Source organism: Dermacentor albipictus, chromosome 1 (genome assembly GCF_038994185.2).
Source record: "Dermacentor albipictus isolate Rhodes 1998 colony chromosome 1, USDA_Dalb.pri_finalv2, whole genome shotgun sequence".
Lineage (NCBI taxonomy): Eukaryota > Metazoa > Arthropoda > Arachnida > Ixodida > Ixodidae > Dermacentor > Dermacentor albipictus.
Window position 1 is genome coordinate 386,736,985 of NC_091821.1, and position 20,536 is coordinate 386,757,520.

The following is a 20,536-nucleotide window of genomic DNA, read 5'->3' on the forward strand; positions in this document are numbered from 1 at the left end:
AGGATTTCTGTTAAGCAGGCATTATTTCATTACTTCTCGTTTCCAACATCGCAATCGGAAAATGTTTCTTATTGCAAATAATTTGATAGTTTTGTTTAATGACATTTTTTTACATTAATCAAACTGCACATTGCGATTTGTTGTGCCAATAAACTCCGCCTCGTCAGGAAACCTACCTCAAGAGGCGGAATCGCACTTTCTGCTTCGTGTGAAAAAAAAATTGTTCGAACTTAAAAATATAGTATTCTGAGTAACGTGCAATATGCTCAAGTATGACACAGTCGTAGTGGTGTTCCGCTACGCAAGTCGAGGTTGCAGGCTTGGTTACCGGAAACAGATACTACATTGAAAGGGGCGGACTGAAAGAACGACCTCCGTTAAAAAGAAGAAAAAACACAATATATGGTTTAAGGCTAATTAGAAGCCTTGTGTTTATCCGCGTACTATATCGAAATCTATAACACCATGATATATTTTATTAACCTGCATTTCACCTCGTCTGGTGGTTAGATCTTACTATCAATAGGTCACCTACAGAAGATAGACTGACAAACATTGTTGCATTGATGCTGGATACGTTTTCCTGGCCATACGCCTATAGCATGCCGAACTCTAGGTGAGGGGTGTGACATATGAAATACCAGATGCATACGTAGTACGTATGCACGCAACCTACACAACGATACACACTTTTTCTACTTGCACCAACTAAAAAATATATAGCTTATGGTCGATGCTGGTGTTTTTGACAAAGGCTAAGGCGGCCTTCGTTGCGCGTAATGCACCATACCAGCGCTACTCCAGCGTCCAAGTACGAGGTGAAATAGACTATATAGTTCATGCTGAATCATAATGACATTAACAAGGCCGGTGCGAAATGTTGCACCGACACCACGGAGTGCATTCATGCTCACCGGCAGCGGTTCATATACCACTGAGTATTATTATACGCTTGTAGGGATACTAACTGCTTTCGCATAAAACGCTCAAGAAGAAAACATTCGGACAGGAACTCTCACCTTTTGGCCACGGGCGCCTTGCATCCAGAAGTTGAATCTGGCCTGTTTCAGCAGCAAAATAAATAACCACACGCCACGTAAAATTTTGAACAGCACGCTTACCGGCAAGACTGACACCGCCTAGCGTATACAGATTATGTTTGCGGAAACGGTGCTTTTGAGAGCCAGCAGACGAGAGCCTAGGCACGTTTCATAAACCGACGCTCACCTTTTACAACCTTGCAAGTATGTCCCTCTCTTTGCTTCTAGGACTCCACCTACAAGCGCAGTCACGTATCCTGCCTTCCGTATTTACCATTTATCCAACGCAGGTCTTGGTGTATATATACGTTTCTTCTTTAGTTACGTTGTTACAGTTTGCTCGCAGATCATCTGTGCCTATATACAAGTCGCTTTTGAGACTATCGCTTAGTTTTGCCACACATGAAGAGCTTGCCTGAGGCAGGAGCGATACCGTAAACACCAGCAAGGATTTCGAAGCGCAACTTTTGGAACATTCACGGCGACCACACAAGAACCAAATCTGCGGAAGCTGTATGAAGCACTTCGGAAACCTTGAGAAAGGTTACCCCCGCATGCAACTGTAGGCCGCCCGCTATACCACAGATTCGTTTCTTTCTTATTCTTCCATCTTTTTCTTTTAAATCTGGTCCTAGAATCTGTCATCGTTATCTACACCAGGTCTTCTTGGTTTCCGGATAGCTTGAAGTCGATACGTCATCTCACCTGCCTTTAAAGGTTGTTTCAATGTCACCTACACACGCGAGGTGAGACTTTGCTTATTTGCTTGATTGATTGTCATATTATGGTTCGTAAATGTTGGCAACGAGTACAGCGCGTCGCCGGCTTCACCACAACGTTAAAGTGCTGCATGCACGAAGTAGGCTGACAGGTAAAGCAAAACCTTAGATATTTGCAGTTTAACACCATACGCAAGGATGTCACGTGGAATGAAATGAAGTACACGCAGAAATATAAAATATATCCCATTCCGTATAGCCTGACAAACAGATTGTAGAACACTGTTATAGTGTTCACGGGCATTTTGACAAACTCTTAACGCTCTTAAACAAGAGAAGAAAAAGATAGAGAGAGAGAGGAAGAGAAAGAGAGAGAGAGAAAAAGAGAGATTTCGTGCAGAATCAAAAGTCTAAAAATTCCATCCAACAGGAGCGACGTTCGTGTAGAAACCGCCCTCATATGAGAGAACTGGTGAACCCGGAGAGAACGAAAGCGAATATTCTGAAATGGAGATTGGGAAGAAAGAGTGTGTAAGTTGACAAGTGTTGGCCTTTCATTAGCGAAGAGCACCGCACAACAATGCCAGGTCCGAAAACAAGTGACACAAGCGTAGCGGTTAATTTTCCAGGAAGTGTTTATTCTATGCGCAATGCATATAATTTAATTAAGTAGCCACTGATCACGAAATGGTGATATGAGTACTTAGAATAAGCATTGATCTAATCGCACTAAAGAGACAGGAGAAGGCCCAATGTTTAGACTCTGAAAAAAAAAAGAAACAGAGCAGTTTGCTATAGAGGAATGAGAGGGCGCATTCGACGGCGCGCCACACGTTGCCTCTGCGAAAACACACAAATACGAAACTATTACCGCTTCTGGCTTGGTGCTTCGCAATTAGCTATCGGAAAGGCAACTGTGTATTCACTGATGCACTGCGCTCCATTCGTGTTGCAGAACGTGCAACGCTAGAGGGAAGACGTGTGCAGGAGCAGGCTGCAAAAATAGTGACTGGCATATTGAGGAATGAAGTGGATCTATGAGGCCAAGGTCACGGACCGCTGCCACATAAGGACTAGACTGCCTGTGTTGTCGGCAACACCATGACCTTCCTCGAGGATAAACAAATCCACTCATCCTACAGCGTTGAAGCCCTCTCCTACAGAGAGGGCTTCAACTCTGGAATCTCGGCAAGAGTGTGTACCGTTCGTTACACAGTGACAAAGGCAGTAGCACCGCTTCCTGTCATAGTAAGTTTCTCGCATGTTACTTATTCACCCCTACTCGCACGCAAACTGATGCCTGCTCTATCGCCAACGTATAAGAGATGAGTGAATAGGCGTGCTCTTGAAACAATGCGCCGAAGCACGGGGGACACGCCTACACCAAATGCCGAAAATATTCGAAGCTGAACGCTTCGCGACGTTCTATGGAGTAAGTGGGCGACCTACGCTAATACGTCATTGGTACTAGGTATTACAAAGTACTAAACATTTACGTTCGAAGCTTTGCGCGCTGCAAGAACACATCTACCGCAACTTAGCACAGCCGTTAAGCAGCGATTAGGCAAAAAATAAGCAATCAGACAGTGACCGTACCGAGGAACGTTACAGAGTCAGAAACATGGCAAGCTCCTTCTTCGATGTGTTTGCCAAATGAAGAACCAGTAGGAAAACACACTGATATTCATTTAATTTATTACCGGAACACTTGAAACAGCTTCAAAGATATTTCTAGCATCGCTGCTAGGACATGCACCATATACGCGGCTGGCGCCATTTGGATAAGGCATAATATGCTCAGACAATGCTTACGTATCCTCAAACTGAGACCAAAGCTTCGTGTCGTCCAGCCGTCTATTATATCCGCCGAAACGCAGGTTTGCTGTGCCGAAACAGCGTCACGCACATCCATCGTGAACAGGGAAGTAGCGGAGGCAAGCAATGGACGCGTCACCACGTGATCAAATATGGCGGCGCCCATGGGATCACCGTGAATGGGGTCTTTAGGAAAATACGCAATTCAAATTATTGATGCTATAGTGCCTTCTTCGGGCCATTCTCACGGCAAGATTGAGATTATTCTTTTATTTGTTTTTTGAAGTCTAAATTGTTCCTTATCGCTTATAAATCTACCAGTCATTTACATTTGCGGTACTATAACGATTAAATGGCATATGTCTTAAAATTAGGCATTTTTGTGCAGATACAAGGCATTAAACTTTTCACGTGATGGGGCTGGAGAACTCGCCAAAGAATGCTTACGCATTAAAAACGCAATTTACACTAGCTAGCGCTCATCACCCGCAATACCACGGGTATACTTGCCATTAGGTTTGTTCAGGGCCTGCATTCATTGTATCTAAATGTCTAACGCACGCATCGATGTAAGCTGGAATTATGATCCCGGCTTACTTCGTGCTTACAAGTGCCTCGAGCGGCCAGTCGCGCGACAATTTTGCGCGTATTAGCGCGATTCTTTCATGCTGGGACAAACACTCTTATGTAGCGCGTATTGACCAGCATAAAGCTCTATCAGAAGTTTCTCATGTTGCTCTACAAATTCTCATTGACACTTTTCATGTTTTTTTAATATTTCAGAAGCTTATTATAATATTAGGATCAATTATGTAGTTAGGCGGAATGCAGAGAAAATATCTATCTCCAAGCGACGGCGAACAACATTAACTTAGTTCTGTCCAGCTACGTGGTATTTGCATATTTTTACATCTTGGTGCATGATAGTTTGAACACCCTGTACATATATGCCGGGTGTTTCATCGAACGCTTCCCCCATTTTTTTAAAGGTTGCCAGTGGCAGATAGCACAATTCTCGCGTGGGCCGCGATGGATGGATGGATTGATGGATGGATGTTATGAGCGTCCCCTTTGGAACGGGGCTGTGGGTTGCGCCACCAAGCTCTTGCTACTATGCTGCCTGATATCCTACCTAGGTCAACCAATGAAAAAAGAAAAGAAAAAAACACTAAGAACTAACACGTCCAAATTTTCTGATCCCCTATTGCGAACGGTGTTTTGGGTGCAGGCGATGCAGCGGAGGCGAGCGCCATCTGGAGGTGTTGCAAGTAACCGGGCGCGCCGCTTTATGGCCTCTGAGATTTGCGCGCGCTGGCCTCGGAGGTCCTGGCCACTCTATGAACAGTAGAAAGGCTGGAAAATGGATTTGTGTATTGAGTTTACGCGCAACAGAATTATCTTTTGTCGTATATTCACATTACATGCAGTTCGACGCTATCATGTTTGTAGGTTGTGCGCAAGTTGTACTCTACAATTTTTCTGAGGCAGTCTCCCCTGGGAAATTCAATTAGTTCAGCAACTTCAATTTGCTACGTGGAAGAACTGCGTTATTAGCTATGCGTGGTGGGAAATGATTTTTTTGTTCGAAACGACGGTCAACGCTGGATGCGGGACGCTGGATTTTCTGCGACACGGGGCCCTTAACGCTGTCGCATTAGGAATCCACGACAACGCACTGAAGGCAGCCGCGTCTCAACGTGCCGTTATCGGCCACATTGTTAGCGCAACAGCGCACTCAGCCCGGCTCATCCAGAAAGTCGGTGAGTGCTACATGGCTTCCAGGTACGACATTCTGCTTCAGAGAAGCCATTCGAAACATACGAAACGCACAGCCGACGTGCGCTCACAATGGGCGGAGGTACAATCAAACAGCCAAAGACCCGGCTCCCTTCTAAAACATTTCTATCGGCGCACGATAGAAACGATAAATGAAAAAGGAGGATTAGCCAGTCAACGAAGAACAATTTGAGGGTGATTGGGTTACCGAAATAAAAAAAAATCGAGTAAAGTGCGTGAAGGCTTTCACTTATCATCATAATATCTTGAATGCACAATGAACCGCGAAAGAAAAAGAAAATGGCTCCGTGTGGTCTCGGGGTGCTAAATGTAACATTTTCTGAGTGAAAACAATGATAGCGCCATGAATACAAATGTGACAGCTCACCTAAGTGTAAGCATATCCTTGCGCATGGAGTCGATTTATTAGCCACTTTTTAAAACCAAGTGACATTAAATGCAATGCGCATGGTCGGTCTCGGTGTAGCTTAAGCAGCCAGCGCAAACTCTCACCATCACTGCAAATCTCGCAAAAGCAAAGGCACAACGTCTTCGATATTAAGCCTGCACTGTAACTTTAGCGCACAACGCTGTCGATTATGGGGCTCACGATGTTAGAGCTTCTTACAGTCTAGTGCTCCCGTACTTAGCTGTAACCACTGAGCAAGGAGCAATGCTTATGAGGCCGAGTAAGTTGCTTTTGTAAGAGGCCCGACAGCCGGGTTAACAACAATGTTCATTGACGATACGAAAGGACATACGTAAGGCAGTGGTGTGACGAAGAAGGTCAAGAGGTAACACGCTCGGTGATGTGGTGTGACTCGTCCCTGCTACAGCTTCCACGACCTAAGAAGATATGAAATGTCTTATGCAAAGGTACTGCTAAGCATATTGCCATTTTCAGGAAGGAAATTTTTGACACAACGTGTGCCAACTAAGCGGCTTTGCATATTCCAGAGGGTCCTCAAACGTTCAGGACATAAGTTGCCTTTCGCAACTTTGCGAGAAATGTGCTACAATTTCCGACGTGTTTGCGCCACCCGCGCAAATTTCGGGGATTATGCACGGATGCGTTCGACTTTGCTGCGCAACACTTGTGCGCCGGTTGACATTTGTCAGCTCTGCATTTACTAGAAGTGGAAGATATGACTTTCTAACTCTCCCTTTCTGTATGTGTGTAGTGTACGGCAAGAAAGAAGCCGGTGCCGGCGTTTATATATGTGCAAAATCAACTCCCAACGTGCGCAGCAAAAAAAAAAAAAAGAAGGACTGTTCTACTGCCTACAAAGTGGAATGTCAATGCCAATGTAGTGGAAATTTACGCTTGCATTCCGATCGTGCGCGTTTCCTATACGCATCGCTTGATATTCTGCTTCACTACACGCAGCAGCATGCTGGTTTCTCGGTCAAGGAAGTTCTTTAAGCTCACTGGGAGTTATTTTAATGAAGCTGGAACAAAAAGAAAAACAAGTATAGGCCGTGCATCAGCTATGCCGCTGCGGTCGTGTGTTTGCTGTAGCAGCGTAGTGTGCCAGGTGTTGTTTGAATCTATAGTGAGTACTTCAGAAACGCAATAAGTATGTATTTGGACTTCTAGAAATATAGATCCGGGACAGCTAACAATATCATCATTGGTATTTAATGGCTCGTAAAATCAGACGTGGTTACTTGTTCTTCTTCAACGTGTGCGCTCGACTTGCCGCTTCACACCTTAATGAGCTTTTTTTTTTCGTGTTCAAGTGTAACAAACAGCCTACACGTTCACATGGATGCTTGTATCATTATACCAGCAGATTGTCGGATCTGTATTGTAAAATACTCTATATCCCAGTTGAAAAACACAACAGGAAATTTTAACAGTCTGTCGTATTTTGGGACGTTGTTTCTGTAGTTCTGTTGCCTGTAGTTCTGTTGCCTGTAGTTCTGTTGCCTGTAGTTCTGTTGCCTGTAGTTCTGTTGTCTGTAGTTCTGTTGTCTGTAGTGTGACGTCCTGTAGTAGAAAGTTCTGTAGTTCTTGATCAATATTTAATTAAAAATTGACAGAGACGTCCGTAAGGTTATGTAAATTTGTTAGTACAAAAAAGAAAAACATAAAAGTTAAAAAAAAAATTTAAAAAAAAACGTCTGCGCCTAGGATTCGAACATGCGACCTCACGATTCCCAGCCCGGCATCTTACCACTGCACCACCGCTGACATGCTTTTCGAGTGTACGTTTTGGCCATGTGAATAGTACGACGTGCTGATGCGCTGATGTTTACATTTGCATTTTGAGAGCCAAGATCCGCTATCACTCCACGGCGTCAAGTGCCGCATTTCTAGAAGAGCAAGAGTGTTCGTACCATCGACAGGTACATCGTGCAGTGCTAGAACATCGATTTTGATGTACGATATCCATATTAAATAAGGAATTCAGAAATAGGCAACGGTGACTTTTAGGGTTATTACTGCTAGTTTCGACAGTAGTCTCTCGTTCTTTACACTTTTGAGCGCGCATATAATTCGTGTGTTCAATGCAAAATAGCTACATAAACATTCGTGGATGAGAGTTCTTTCTGACAGCATACTGGTTTCTCACGGCAGCACTGTACCAGATTAATGAGACCCGAGCGAGACAGCTTTTCACGCAACTTTGTGGAACAACCCAAATCTTCTTTTCCGCTTCGCATAAGCTTGTGAAATATTCCTGGGAAATTAACTAATGTGTCAGTGTAACAGCACATGTAAGTCCACAGGCCTGTGTGCCACATCTTACCAAAAAAAAACATGGTATGATTTTGTTCAGCGGCCGATTTTGAGGAGGCCGGTAGGGCGTTGCTGGTGCCGCGTCGTCACGGCACAATTATAACTATTCGCCACGTCGACTTTAATACCGGTGTCGGTGCCATCAACATTGCCGGCTTCAGAGAAGCGCGATTGAATACCGCGCAAGAGAAAAGTACAGTGTACACCACCGATGCGAAAACATACAATTTTAAAGGACCGCGACGGAAAGCGCTTCTGTTGCGACTTCGGAACTCTTGGCCGTCGCGACCGAATGTTTCTGCTGCGATGTGAGAATTGGTGTCGTAACGTCGGAGTCAGGATATAAAGCTGTTGTTCCGACTTCAGAACTCTTGTTGTCGCGACAGAATGCTTCTGTTGCGAAATCAGAATTTCTGTCGTAATGTCAGAAATGTCTCCCAATTAAGAAATGTCAACAATTTCTGTCGTACAACAGAATTTCTGTAGTTGCGACAGGAATTCCTTTTGTCTTTTTCAACAAGGCACTACAGAAGCTTGTCGCATCACACAATTTCAGTGCACTTCTGTTGTCATCATTGGGTACATGTTGCGGCGATAGGTTTCCGTTGTGGAACAGTTCTCTGTAGTACAACAGAAGTTTGTCCATTACTTCAGGAACACTTTTGTTATGACAACTGGGGGCCTGTTGCAATGATAGGCTTCTGTCGTACAACAACATTTTTCTGTAGTACAACAGAAGTTGGTCGCATTACTTCAGGAACACTTCTGTTGTGACAATTGGGGGCCTGTTGCCACAATAGGTTTCTGTAGTATTTCAACAGCTCTCTGTAGCACTACAGAAGTTTTTCGGGTTACTTCAGGAACATTTCTGTTGGGACAACAGGGTGCCTGTAGTGATGACAATTTTTTCTGTAGCACTACAAAAATCTGTTGTAGAGCTTCAGCTTTCTCTTGTAACAACAGACATACGACAGACTGTACTTCTGTAGTAGCAACAACAAATGTCTGTTGTACATCAGAAAAGTCTGTCGCTCCATCAGGAATCTGTAGTTACTACAGAAAAACCCTGTTGTACAACAGGAATTTCTGTAGTACTACAAATATCTGTTGTAGAGCTTCAGCTTTCTGTTGTAACAACAGACATACGACAGACTGTACTTCTGTAGTAGCAACAACAAATGTCTGTTGTACATCAGAAAACTCTGTCGCTCCATCAGGAATCTGTAGTTACTACAGAAAAATCCTGTTGTACAACAGAAATTTCTGTAGTACTGAACACAACCTCTGTTGTCATTTTCAACTGGGATACATAACATTCTGCGCAACTGCGCATCTTTTGGCCAACAACGAAATTCGCGGCCTCAGTCTTGCAACTCTGCTCAGGATGCACACGCATGCAGAAAGCAACTACAAAGGGCCATTGCGCGACCAAATGTAAACTTCACTCCACGGCCGCCCGGGAAGATGATATTAAACATTTCCCTGCAAGTGTGGGTGCACTGACTTTTTCTTTCTTAATGTCTTTGTGGAACACTCTCCCCTCCTCAAGTAGAGATCGCCAGCTGCGGGCCACCGTGGTTACCGGTACCCCACTGCATTTCGTCATTCTTTATCTCTCTCTCTGTTTTGCCTGTCTCTCACTCGCAACATAACACAAGTTATCAATGACTGAATTCTCTATTAGATCTCGTTCCATTCGCGAAATCAAGCATTACTTCGCAACACGGCGACTATAACGGCCGTTTAATAGTAAGCTTGCAATGCAGCGTACTGCACCCTGCTGGCGCGTGCTCTTTCTTATGTTTTTTTCTCATGGGACTGCATTTAACGGGCTAAATCTTAACGTTATATACCGCTCAGTGCAAGATGCGCTGGCATGATTTGGAACCTACTCGAACGTCATCGTTGTTTAAATCTGCCGTGTACGTTCTCGCTGAACCTTGCGTAAACCCATTGTATGGGTTTACGCAGGTTTACCCATTGTATGGGTTTATGGAATGGTGTCGCATTTTATGGAAAGTGCGAGCACCAGCGATTGCACTGGAACCTTTTCCGAGTCAGGTATGAAGGTCGACGTGCTTCACCCCCACTTCAGTTTCCGACGATCACCCACTGTGTTCTCGGCTATCGTTATGCTCTGAGCGTCACTCTTTTTTTTCTAGGCACACAATTCCCCCAATAAAGAGTTAGTGTCGCCACTCACCATTTAGTAACAGTGTTCTTCACCATCGCTAAAACTCGACATCCTGTAAGGTCTCAAGTTGCTCACCTTCCAGAAAATACGACACAATTCGCGTCGCGCGTACAATCTCATTACACAAGGTTCAGTGACAACGTACATGACAGATACAAACAACGATAAGGTTCGAGTATGTTCCAAATCATGCAGGCGCGTTTTGCGTTGAGTGATAACGATAATTTGTTAGCGGGTGAAATGCAGTCTCCAGAAAAAGTATAAATAAATACACGTCTCAATATATGCGTTTTTTTTTTACGTGGCTACTCTATATATATATATATTAAGATGCGATGTACCCGACGGAGTTTATGAAACAAAACCGAAACAGAAATCTCCATTAGGTAGCCCATGGCAAAGTGCAAGAAATGAGACGTCACATAAAAACGCCTTTTAAACTTCAGACCTTGCATCACATTGTTGTGCGCTGTCTTCGGAGCAGTAAAAGCTACTTCGTTGCCGGAGCATTCTTTCTCGGAACGCGCCCGAACACATCCAAGCAAGTTGACTAAGTCTGGACGCTCTTCGTCTACTCCGAATGAATGTCGCATGCGGAAAAGCTGAACGGCGCCTTCAGTAATGCCAGTCTACGGATATTCGGAAAAGCTGTAACCTCGCACCATACAAGAGAAGCAGAGAAATAGGGGCCGAAGTGTACACATAACTAAACTCAACAAAGCGAAACTACGTGACGAACTCGCTTCCGGGAGCGCTTGGACAATGGTGGCTAGCCCGGAAATGGGTGGCCGAGTTCCATCTACTTCCGGGAAGTCGGAAGCGCCCGCGGCGTACACCTCGAGAGGGCAAACTGTCCTATTTGCGATTAGGCAAGAATACCATTTCTCCCCTTGCTTTCCTAGAAATTCCGCGCATGCGAAGATAAGAGCTTCCGTTTTATCACGCGAAGGGGCTGGAAGCCCGAACTGTAATCTCCTTCGCGGGGGCGAAGAGCTCCGCGAGACCTCGAGGCAAAAATGAATCAGTCCAAGAGCCGCGCGAAACGGTGAACTAACGACGTTATCGTTTCTTTAACGCGGTTTCAGCAACCATTGTGCTGCCGATGGCACAGCTAGTGCTCAACAGAATTCGCGAACGGCGCCGTAAGGGAGAGAGAGAGAGAGAGAGAGGCAGAGAGAGTGAAAGAAAAGGCTTTGCTGTGCTCATTGAAGGAATGAGATAGCTTCACTCGACGTGGAGTTTGTGAGGTAACCTCGTATTTCTGCTGGCGCCCTCGGGGTGTCATTCCGTTCGCAAGCGCCAGGGTGTTCCCAAAAAGCTTGGTGGAATGTATAACAACGGCAACAGTATCGGCGACGAGCATGGCGTTTTTCTGCATCTCGTTTCCCGATTCGTGCGGAAAAGCGGGGCGCTTTATGACTTTCGAGGCATTCGCATGATTGCGCAGTCCTGCACGTAATAACTTTTGAAATTTCCGGGGGTCCTGTTGCCGTTGCAGTCATAAGCTCTAAATGTTGATGGCTAAGCTACCCCCCAACAAATATTCTTCCAACTGCGGTGCTATGAATATTGTTTCAATTCAGATGCACGGTTACGTGTGAGCAAAAAAGTAATAATAATAAAAATATATATGTTACAAAATTCGTAACCGAAACCACAGAATTGGAGCGCCGATAAGCAACAACATCGACAGCGACGAAATGTACGTTAGTCAACGTGGATGCATTAAGGAATAAATGTTCTGTCATCTGAGTTACATACACTTAGAAAACCTTTTTCATAGTTCACTACAACTGCCAATGCAAAAAAAGAAGAAGAAGAAAGCGATAGAACAAAAAAACAAAAGCTCTGAACTTAGAAAGAAACTGGACCTGTGGATCAACCAGATTCAACCAGACATCTGGTTAATCTTAGTTCGCTTCATTTATTCATTCTATTGTTATTTCAATAAATAATTAGGTCTTGAGAAAGGCGCCACCGTTTAGCTTGCGACTTCAGACTAGTTTCCACTTCCACCACTCAGTTAGTTAGCGTAAATGCAAGAGCACGAAAATTTTCGCAATTCTCTTCACAGGAGTGTGGCCTCCAAGGTTTAGAAAATTGCATCTGCACCTCCTTTTAAGCAACGCAACGCCATAGGCACTGACATACCGAGGCCGCTAAAACTTGTACACGAGCTACATTGCTTCCATCCATGCATTTACCGCAACAAATATCAGCGTATTATTTTTGCTACACAGGATTTGATACCTCAAATGTCTGACTTTAGCGCAACAAACTTGCCGCAATGACCACCGTAGCATTTCTGATACACTGCATCAATTTTTCAATGGTAGATATTACCTTAGCAATTAATAAGCAAATCGTTACTACAATAGTATGCGCATATTTCTTTATCTTTCTGTCTCGCCTCACCCCTTACCCAGTGCAGGGTAACAAACTGGATATCTGTGTTCCGGTTTAGCTTCCCTGCCTTCTCCATCTCATTTATATATATATCTCTCTCGTTACTGTAATAAAGTTTTTACACCAGAGGCATTTTTTGTTGCTTTTTTATTTTTTTAGCATAGGCGCACTTTCTACGGCGAGAGATAAAGGAGAACCACTTTTTCGAGTTTTCTTTGACGTAGAACGGCTTTCGGGCTTTGTAGGCTCACTCACAATACGCACGAGGTGCGCACAGCATCTGGAAATTCCAGATAGGGTAAACTGAAAAAAAAAATAAGCCCACGAAAGGCAAGACAAATAAAACATGGAAGCTTGACAAACCACTTTCTTTACTATGTATTTCAGCGACTATTGTAACAATCACTAACTAGTGGGCTAAGATTGAAGTGTAATGGAAAAATATTCCATTTGATGCTTTATACTATGTGGAGGCACTAGAGCTCGTTTTCGTCCTTGTATAAGTGCAGTAGCAGTAAAAAGCGCGGTTTTTCAACGCGCTTTACAAATGGCAAGAAACTGACTTCCATATCTCACTGTCACAGCTTCATTTCACTTGGACACTTGGACACATAAGATTTTTCATACATATGTTTCTTTCCTTTTCTATTGAAATGCAAGCTGCCGCTACGCCTTGCGAGGAGTTGCGACTATTGGCCATTTTACCTTACTGCTTCTTAAGATAGCTATAGTTTGATTAATTTGCTGTACTAGGAACCATCGACACGCAAACCTTGCTCAGAAGCCCTAACTTTACGTCTATGCCAGTTTTTCACACATGCATATGGAATGGATGGCAATAACACTGCTCACTATGCTACCAGCACGGAATTAATTTCCGCGTTTGACATTGAAAAGACGTCATTGGGCAATATGAGGACGATCGATGAAAAATACGCAGGAACGTCAAACATAAAGCAAGAACAACAAGAGCGGGACGTTCCGATGAGCCTGTCAAACACGGGACCTGTGTGAAGTGAGGCGCGGATATGCTTTGTGGCTTTCATTTCTGGGGCTGCTTTTTTTTTTCTTTCGTTGCCGTTTTACTATCTGCTCATGACGTCTGCGCTAACATGCATTCTGTGCTCGATGACAATGTTGATGACTGGCGCCCGCCTGGATCAATCCGCATTCTCTGAAGCTTCGCAGTGTTGTCTGATGGCGTGCCATGCAGGGAAGCTACGCTGCGTGTTATGAATCTAGCAAACGGTTGCGTGCCAGAGACCCGTCCCGATTTTACGGCTGTCATCTCACCTTTCATTTTTTTTTCGGGAAGGTGCAACTGAAAGAAGAAATGACATAACAAAGGCGTAACAAAGTAAGCTTATACATTGAGAAAACAACATAATGATAAAAACCATTCGCTTTCTCAGTGTATTGATTTGTTTTTATGTTCTGCTGAAAGCAGGGATATGAGTCTCTGCAAGAAAACTTTCTCATTAGTTTTTTTTTTCGTGTTCAACAGGAGGTGCAGACTGTTCAGAGGTCAGGGAACCACTGGCCGTAACGAAGTCCGCCAGAGGAGTCATCCTTTTTCATGAAGGCCAAGCGAAACTTGAAGTGAAAAACCATAAGACAGAAAATAGCTGCTTGAAGGAAAGGTGCCAGGGACGCTGCGAGAAATGGATCCCCAATGAACGGTTTTCTCGATCGTAAAACGCCACGCGCATCACTGCCTTCGTTTATAGCTTCTTCGCCTTATATAGATAAGCGAAATTTACGGTTCCTTTTTGCTGCCTTCTACCCAACCTACATCCAGAGATGTTTTGTTTTAGTGCGTTTTGTTTTTACTTTTCTTTTTGTCATCGCCTCTCCTACTACAACCGCTTGCCTCACGTGAAAATTGCTATAGTTCTTTTCCATCTGTCACCACCAAACTGTACAGGACTCTCACCGCGAGCGTCAGTGTACTGGTATTCCTTGTCGGTGTGAATTGTGTGAAGTGTTGGCTTTGGCTAGTTGGTTAGGCTTATGGTGAAGTTGCGGCCTCGAAGCGCCGTCTTACTGTTTTCATCGGCGCTTAGACCGTTTTCTGTCCCTTCCACCCCCCCCCCCCCGCCACCTCCTTCTATATGCGATGTTGAGGTGACTGTGTTACAGCGTGGCTCACGGCAGCAGTTCCTGCAGGCGATATGGGCATGCACAGTGAGAATACAATGCAAACGCTAGAGCCGCCAACGCTTATGTGGTTTCCTTAACTGTTAATGCCTTTTTTGTTTCTTTTTTCACAGTGGTATAAGTAGTTTGTACGTAAAGTCATCCTAGTGAAATTGTGTTTTAACAATAGGCTCCAAAAATAATGGGTACAGAAACGTGAGTAAAGGAAGGACGTCGGCATATATAAGAAAAATATGAAAGAAGAAGGTATTGTTCGTGATTTTCAAGCCTCGGGCAGACTATGTCTTTTTTAAGGCGCCTCTCAGGCTCTGTCACTGTTCCTTTTCATGTTCTTCTTTTCACATTCCGACGTCATTTGCAGGAATCAATTTCCCTCGCTCACAACTACGCAGTGCAGCCGGACACTAGAGCAACTGTGAAATGAACAAATAGGTCTCCTCGACCTTTTGAGAAAACAGATAAAACTACTTCGAATAACGGAACAGGATCTTCTTTTTTAGAAGGTTTATGAAACAGAATTCAATATATATATATATACATATATATATATATATATATATATATATATATATATATATATATATATATATATATATATATATATATATATATATATATATATATATATATATATATATATATATATATATATATATATATATTTATATATATATACATGCAGTGCTAAACACTTGACAGCACACACACAAAGGGGCAGTTCTCGCACAAAACCCATTGCACGTCTTCAGGGTTGTTACATTCAGAGCTCGTTGGCCAGTTTGTGAGTTGAATCTTACACCTGAAGTAGTTTGTGTAGGCCACGTTGAGTCTTATGCGGTGAATACATGCTTGGACTTGTCTGTTGAGGCCTTGCGGCATGTAAAAGTGGCATGATGGATCTGTTTTGTATTAGGGTTCGTAGTGGTAGCCGGAATCTGTCCAGAGGAATTGCTGTGCGCAGACATCAGTGTCGCCGCACTTTTTCTCCAGAAAGCTGTCTGGGCGGTTTCTCTCGAACTGTCGTGTCAAGCTTTGGAAGCATGGTCAGCCTGGACGCCGCCTTGTCTTCCACAGTGGGCTGGTAACCATTGCAGCACAAGGCTGGGATGTAGCTCGCAGGCTTTATTGCATAGGCGTCTGATGTCCATTACGAGTTTCTCCTGCCTGCGTGTCGACTTCAGGGAATGTAGGGCTACTATAGCCAGTGAAAATGTCCCAAAGATCAACTGTCTGGTCAATGATGTGAATCAAAGCAGCCCGCAGTGCAGCTAGTTCAGTCACTGTAGTTGAAATACGGTGACAGAGTGACAGAGATGGCAACGCTCGCATATGCTTCATTTGCTGTCTTAAAGTGAACGCTATTGGTATCATTTGTGTTTTTGCGGTGAAGGACGAGAGAATGCGCTAATGATGCTTCATGATGCTTCTGACAGCTGGGGCATCGAAAATGAGACTCGCTGACAGACTTATCACGTCCTTCTGCACATCGCGAGGAATGCACAGTGCATTCACAGGCCCTGGCTACGTGACCGAAGGGCTGACATTTCAAAGGTCGTTTTGCTATCGCTTGTCTTTATGGACCTTCAAATGCAAAGCGTTATTACGATCGATCCACGAGTTTTCTTCGGTAGTTCGGTCGGTAAGCCTCCGCCTCTGCCTTAATTATATTAATTAGAAAATAAATTTAGCCCTGTTTGATTTCTGAACCAAATAAGCTGACTGGCGGAGGCCGAAGCTGGTAAGCGCCGTCGAAAAGTATGAAATAAATACCGAGAAGCGTGCAAGTAGCACGTTGTTGGCTGTAGTCCCAGTTTGCGTGACTAGCCCGGTGACAGCATTTCTTCATCGTTTCGAAGCCAATCTGCCTGACGATTAGTTTTACGGTATTGGCTAACTCTCTGTTTAACTATTTCGCAGTAATGCAGGGCTTTCTCACGAATGATCCATTGCATGTTGTGAAGCGCCACTAAACCAGGTGCCTCTCCAGGCCTTAGAAATGAGAAATTATGAAAGTAATACAGGGGTACTAATGATAAAAGGCTGCTGATAGCAGCGCGGTGGCTCTAGCTCATGTACGAGATTGCATGAACTTAAACTGACCAATTATGAGAAAGAAAAATGCTTCGCGGTACTAGCACAAACATTTCGCACTCGTTTGCGCACTTTTTAGAAAAACAAATAAAACTAGTGCAATATTGTTTGTCTCAGCGGAAACCTTATGTCCCAATATGGGAGCGGATACATTTTACATGCAACTGACATTTCGCAGAAATTCATTTGTAGGAAGACAAACAATAGCGTGTACAGTCAACTGCAAAAGTCTAGAGACCACGGCATTAGCGAAACAATAATAATAATAATTTCTTCTAGCACTGCCGTGCAATGTGAAATTGTATTAATGCATGACGTTAGTCGAACAGGCGCACGTAGGGAGTACTCCTTGATTTAAACGTTGATTCCGAGAATGCAATGAAAATAGTAATTATAGCGGTCGTTCAGGTCCCTAAACTTTTCAACTCGACTGTGCGTACTATCAGACGCCAAGCAATGTATAAGTGATCGCAAAAGCATATTGAACAAAACACATTATACCGCCACGTTCCATAGCATGCGTGATATGCGTGCGGTGAAATTTGCACTATGATAAAACCACTTTTAATATAAACACTTTTTGTCCAAGGCCACAACATTGATCTAAAAACTTACTTGCGTAGATAAAAACAGTTCCAAACCAATTAATTTTTTTTCGTTGGAAAATTTTACTTTCGAGTTTATAGAAGGTATATAAGCACTAGTACACGTGTATGGTCTATACGCGGACAGTGGGCGAATTTTTCAGAACATCTGAGGCTCACATACTCTCTCACATTATTTGCACAGTACGCGAGAGATATGGCCATTACAGTGTAGTGCGCTTATTTTTGAAATATACTGCCTATTCACAAATACAAACCTCGCAGTACATCAACAGTTCGTGGATTGTAAGCCAGATATAAAAGCCCACCATCGCATCTCGGCAACTTCTCTCGTCTAAGTTCCAGCAACGTGCTCCCTGAAATCATCTGTGGCCGACACTGGGATGCCTGTAGAGAGAGTTTGTTTGTGAACCTTGACTCTGACAGTGCCGACTACCGGCATTGAGCATTGGCCAGTGTATGTGCTAAGGCAAGTAAAAGATAACACCCGCGCCATTCGGGCATAAAACGATGCAATTCATAGTTGCGAATTGCATTCGCAGAAAAACTTGCGTGAGTCGGCCCACCCTTGAGTTCAATCTAGATCCAGGCGGCTGCGGGACAAGTTGCTGTGGGACAAAAAGATTCAGCGATACTTGGAACGCTTCTTTAACGCAAAAGATTTGTCAGGAGTTACGTAACTAAAGGGACGTTAGTCCGCCGGCGTAAACTACATGCCAGACAAAGCCTTGCCGCGATGCAGGACTTCGTTTTGCCATACAAATGGATTTGCATATGTGGTAACGGTGTGCCTTAAACTCGCAGCAGTATTCTGTAATTCTTTTGTTACAGAAACTTACGTCCGATCTTAATTTCATCTGCCACCCCAGACAGAAGAAACGTGGCCCAGAAAGAGCCGTCCTAAGTTATCTGAGAGGAAAATGACGCTCGTTTGAGTAACAAATGATTACTTTGCTGATTTGTGCCTGGGATGCTGGCCATTAATAGAAACAAGCACAAAGCATCCCTGAATACGACTACGTGCTCTTGAGAGGCTCGATGCCCATTAAAAGTTCGAAGGCGACGTTGCAGCTGCTTTTGGAAAGGAAGTTCTCGACTCATAGCTTTTAGTAACGGCCGGAAATGTCAGGCTCGCCTGCTTCTGGATATCTGAGCGCAGTAATGTAAATACTTAGCAGAAAAAAACAACTGGCTTTAGTTTGCATGGAGTAGCACTGCCGCAAATTTTTACGGCTTTGTATCAACGATTTCTTTAGGCCTGTATATGCTAAATATCTTTTGCGTAAATAATAGAACATCTATAAAAAGGTACCTGTGGTTAGACAGAAAGAGAAGCGCTCGGTATGGATGGCGAAATTTTATCAAAAGGAATATCGATCCTTAGCTGCCCTCGCAGCTTGCGGCACACTGCACAAAAGCGGTGTAGGTGTTCGATGTCCCGACGGCAGTTTGGAGCCGAGGGAGATCCTCGATGACTGAACGTTATAAGCACACCAGGCGAATCACCATTGCCACTAGCAGCGCCATCTGGCAGACGCCGAAGCAGATTAGATTGAGTTTAAATTTGGTGGTAATAAATAGAGCCGAGCTCATTGAAGTACAACCAAAGGAGTTTCATCTTACGTAGTGGCCATGGCAGAAGCAGCTGGACGGGAGGTGTTCGACGAAATGTAGTGAGCGCCCCGTTATAGAGAATACTACTTAGCAGTACGTAGGTCATCGTTGAAATTGTGCACCTGCATTTGAGGCATTAAACAAGAATACAAACGCTACGTGGATTAGTTATTAGTCGATGTCATAGTAGCGTTCTAACCTTATGTACGCGTATTTACCAGTGGCCCTTGCCTGTCCTGTTTGCGCCACAAGGCCTGCAGTATTGTCTAAATAAAAGAAAGAAAGACAGAAAAAAGAAAAAAAGAAAAGAAAGAGGATTGCCGAACGCATGTTCATTTCGTTAGCATTGGGAGATCATCCGACCATAATTAAGAAACTCTATTTACGTAAGCGAGACTTATGAACTGACCAGTGTCGGGTATTGTTTTGTCATGACCTCGTTAAACATGACGACGCCGCAGCAATGGAAATGTTGGTCAAAACGTAGTGCTCTATTTTATTTGAAACTAAAATGAGATATCGGAATTTCTTTCGTGACCTTTATACCGCCGCTGCTTTAATTGTTTTCCGAAGAGAGTCTTCGCAATGCGGTAAAGTAACGATAATCAAAACCTTCAGCTCCCCTTTAGTGCATACTTTTTTAACCTTGAAAGTAACCTCAAATTCCGTAGTCTCGTACTTTCCTTTCTCCAATGGTCACCTGTAATTGTGGCTGTTGCCGGTATAACACGGCTTATCGGTTTGGCAGGTCACTCTTTCGTAGCTTATTATCTCTAAGCGATTGGAATGAAGAAAAAATATGCCAACTTCCTTGCGTTCGCCCGTTTCTAAATGTACCCTTGTTTTTGCTTTCCTGCTTAAGAATGTCGGAAAGTTGAAGCATACGGAAAACTGTTTATTTCATCAGACGCAGTGCGTTGAGCCCATCTGCATTATTCTGCATGGCGTCCCCTTCTTGAAGATGGAAATGGGGCTGCCAGAGCGAACTCACCACTGGCTTGAAGAAGATACATTGAGTAAAGACGCACACACTTTTTTTTTTGAACTTTTGCAACATGATAAAGGGAACACAGTGCCCTTTACTTCAATAATCGGTACATATGCGAAGAAAAAAAAAATTGAGAATTCGCACGTCATTTGCAATGTAAGGATGATGAAATTTAAACAAATATCAATTTTACAGCGGAGCTGTTATGCGGTAGGTTCGGGCGGCTTGTGTGCGTATGGAAAAAAAAAGATGGCAGCCACCCCAGAGCTAAAAGTTTTAAAGCATAAAGGAAAAGCGCATCGCCTGGTATGCCCCAGCTGCGTTTAATTGCGAGAAGTGCCAAAACGTATTGTGATAGAAAAATATCGTAACAAAAAAAGTGAAACTG

The 20,536-nt window shown here is 43.7% G+C and overlaps 2 protein-coding genes across 3 annotated transcripts in view; one reads left to right on the forward strand and one right to left on the reverse strand.

The window, feature by feature from the left end:
- The window catches only part of LOC135902475 (calcitonin gene-related peptide type 1 receptor-like), a 294,018-nt gene that overhangs the window by 106,062 nt on the left and 167,420 nt on the right, over window positions 1–20,536 (forward strand). The window lies entirely within an intron of this gene.
- Window positions 12,920–20,536, reverse strand: part of LOC135902476 (uncharacterized) — an 867,879-nt gene continuing 860,262 nt past the window's right edge. The window contains exon 9 of the mRNA XM_070531982.1: window positions 12,920–12,996. Within this exon, the coding sequence (XP_070388083.1) occupies window positions 12,941–12,996 (56 nt within the window). The 3' untranslated portion in view covers window positions 12,920–12,940. The remainder of the gene's footprint in view (window positions 12,997–20,536) is intronic.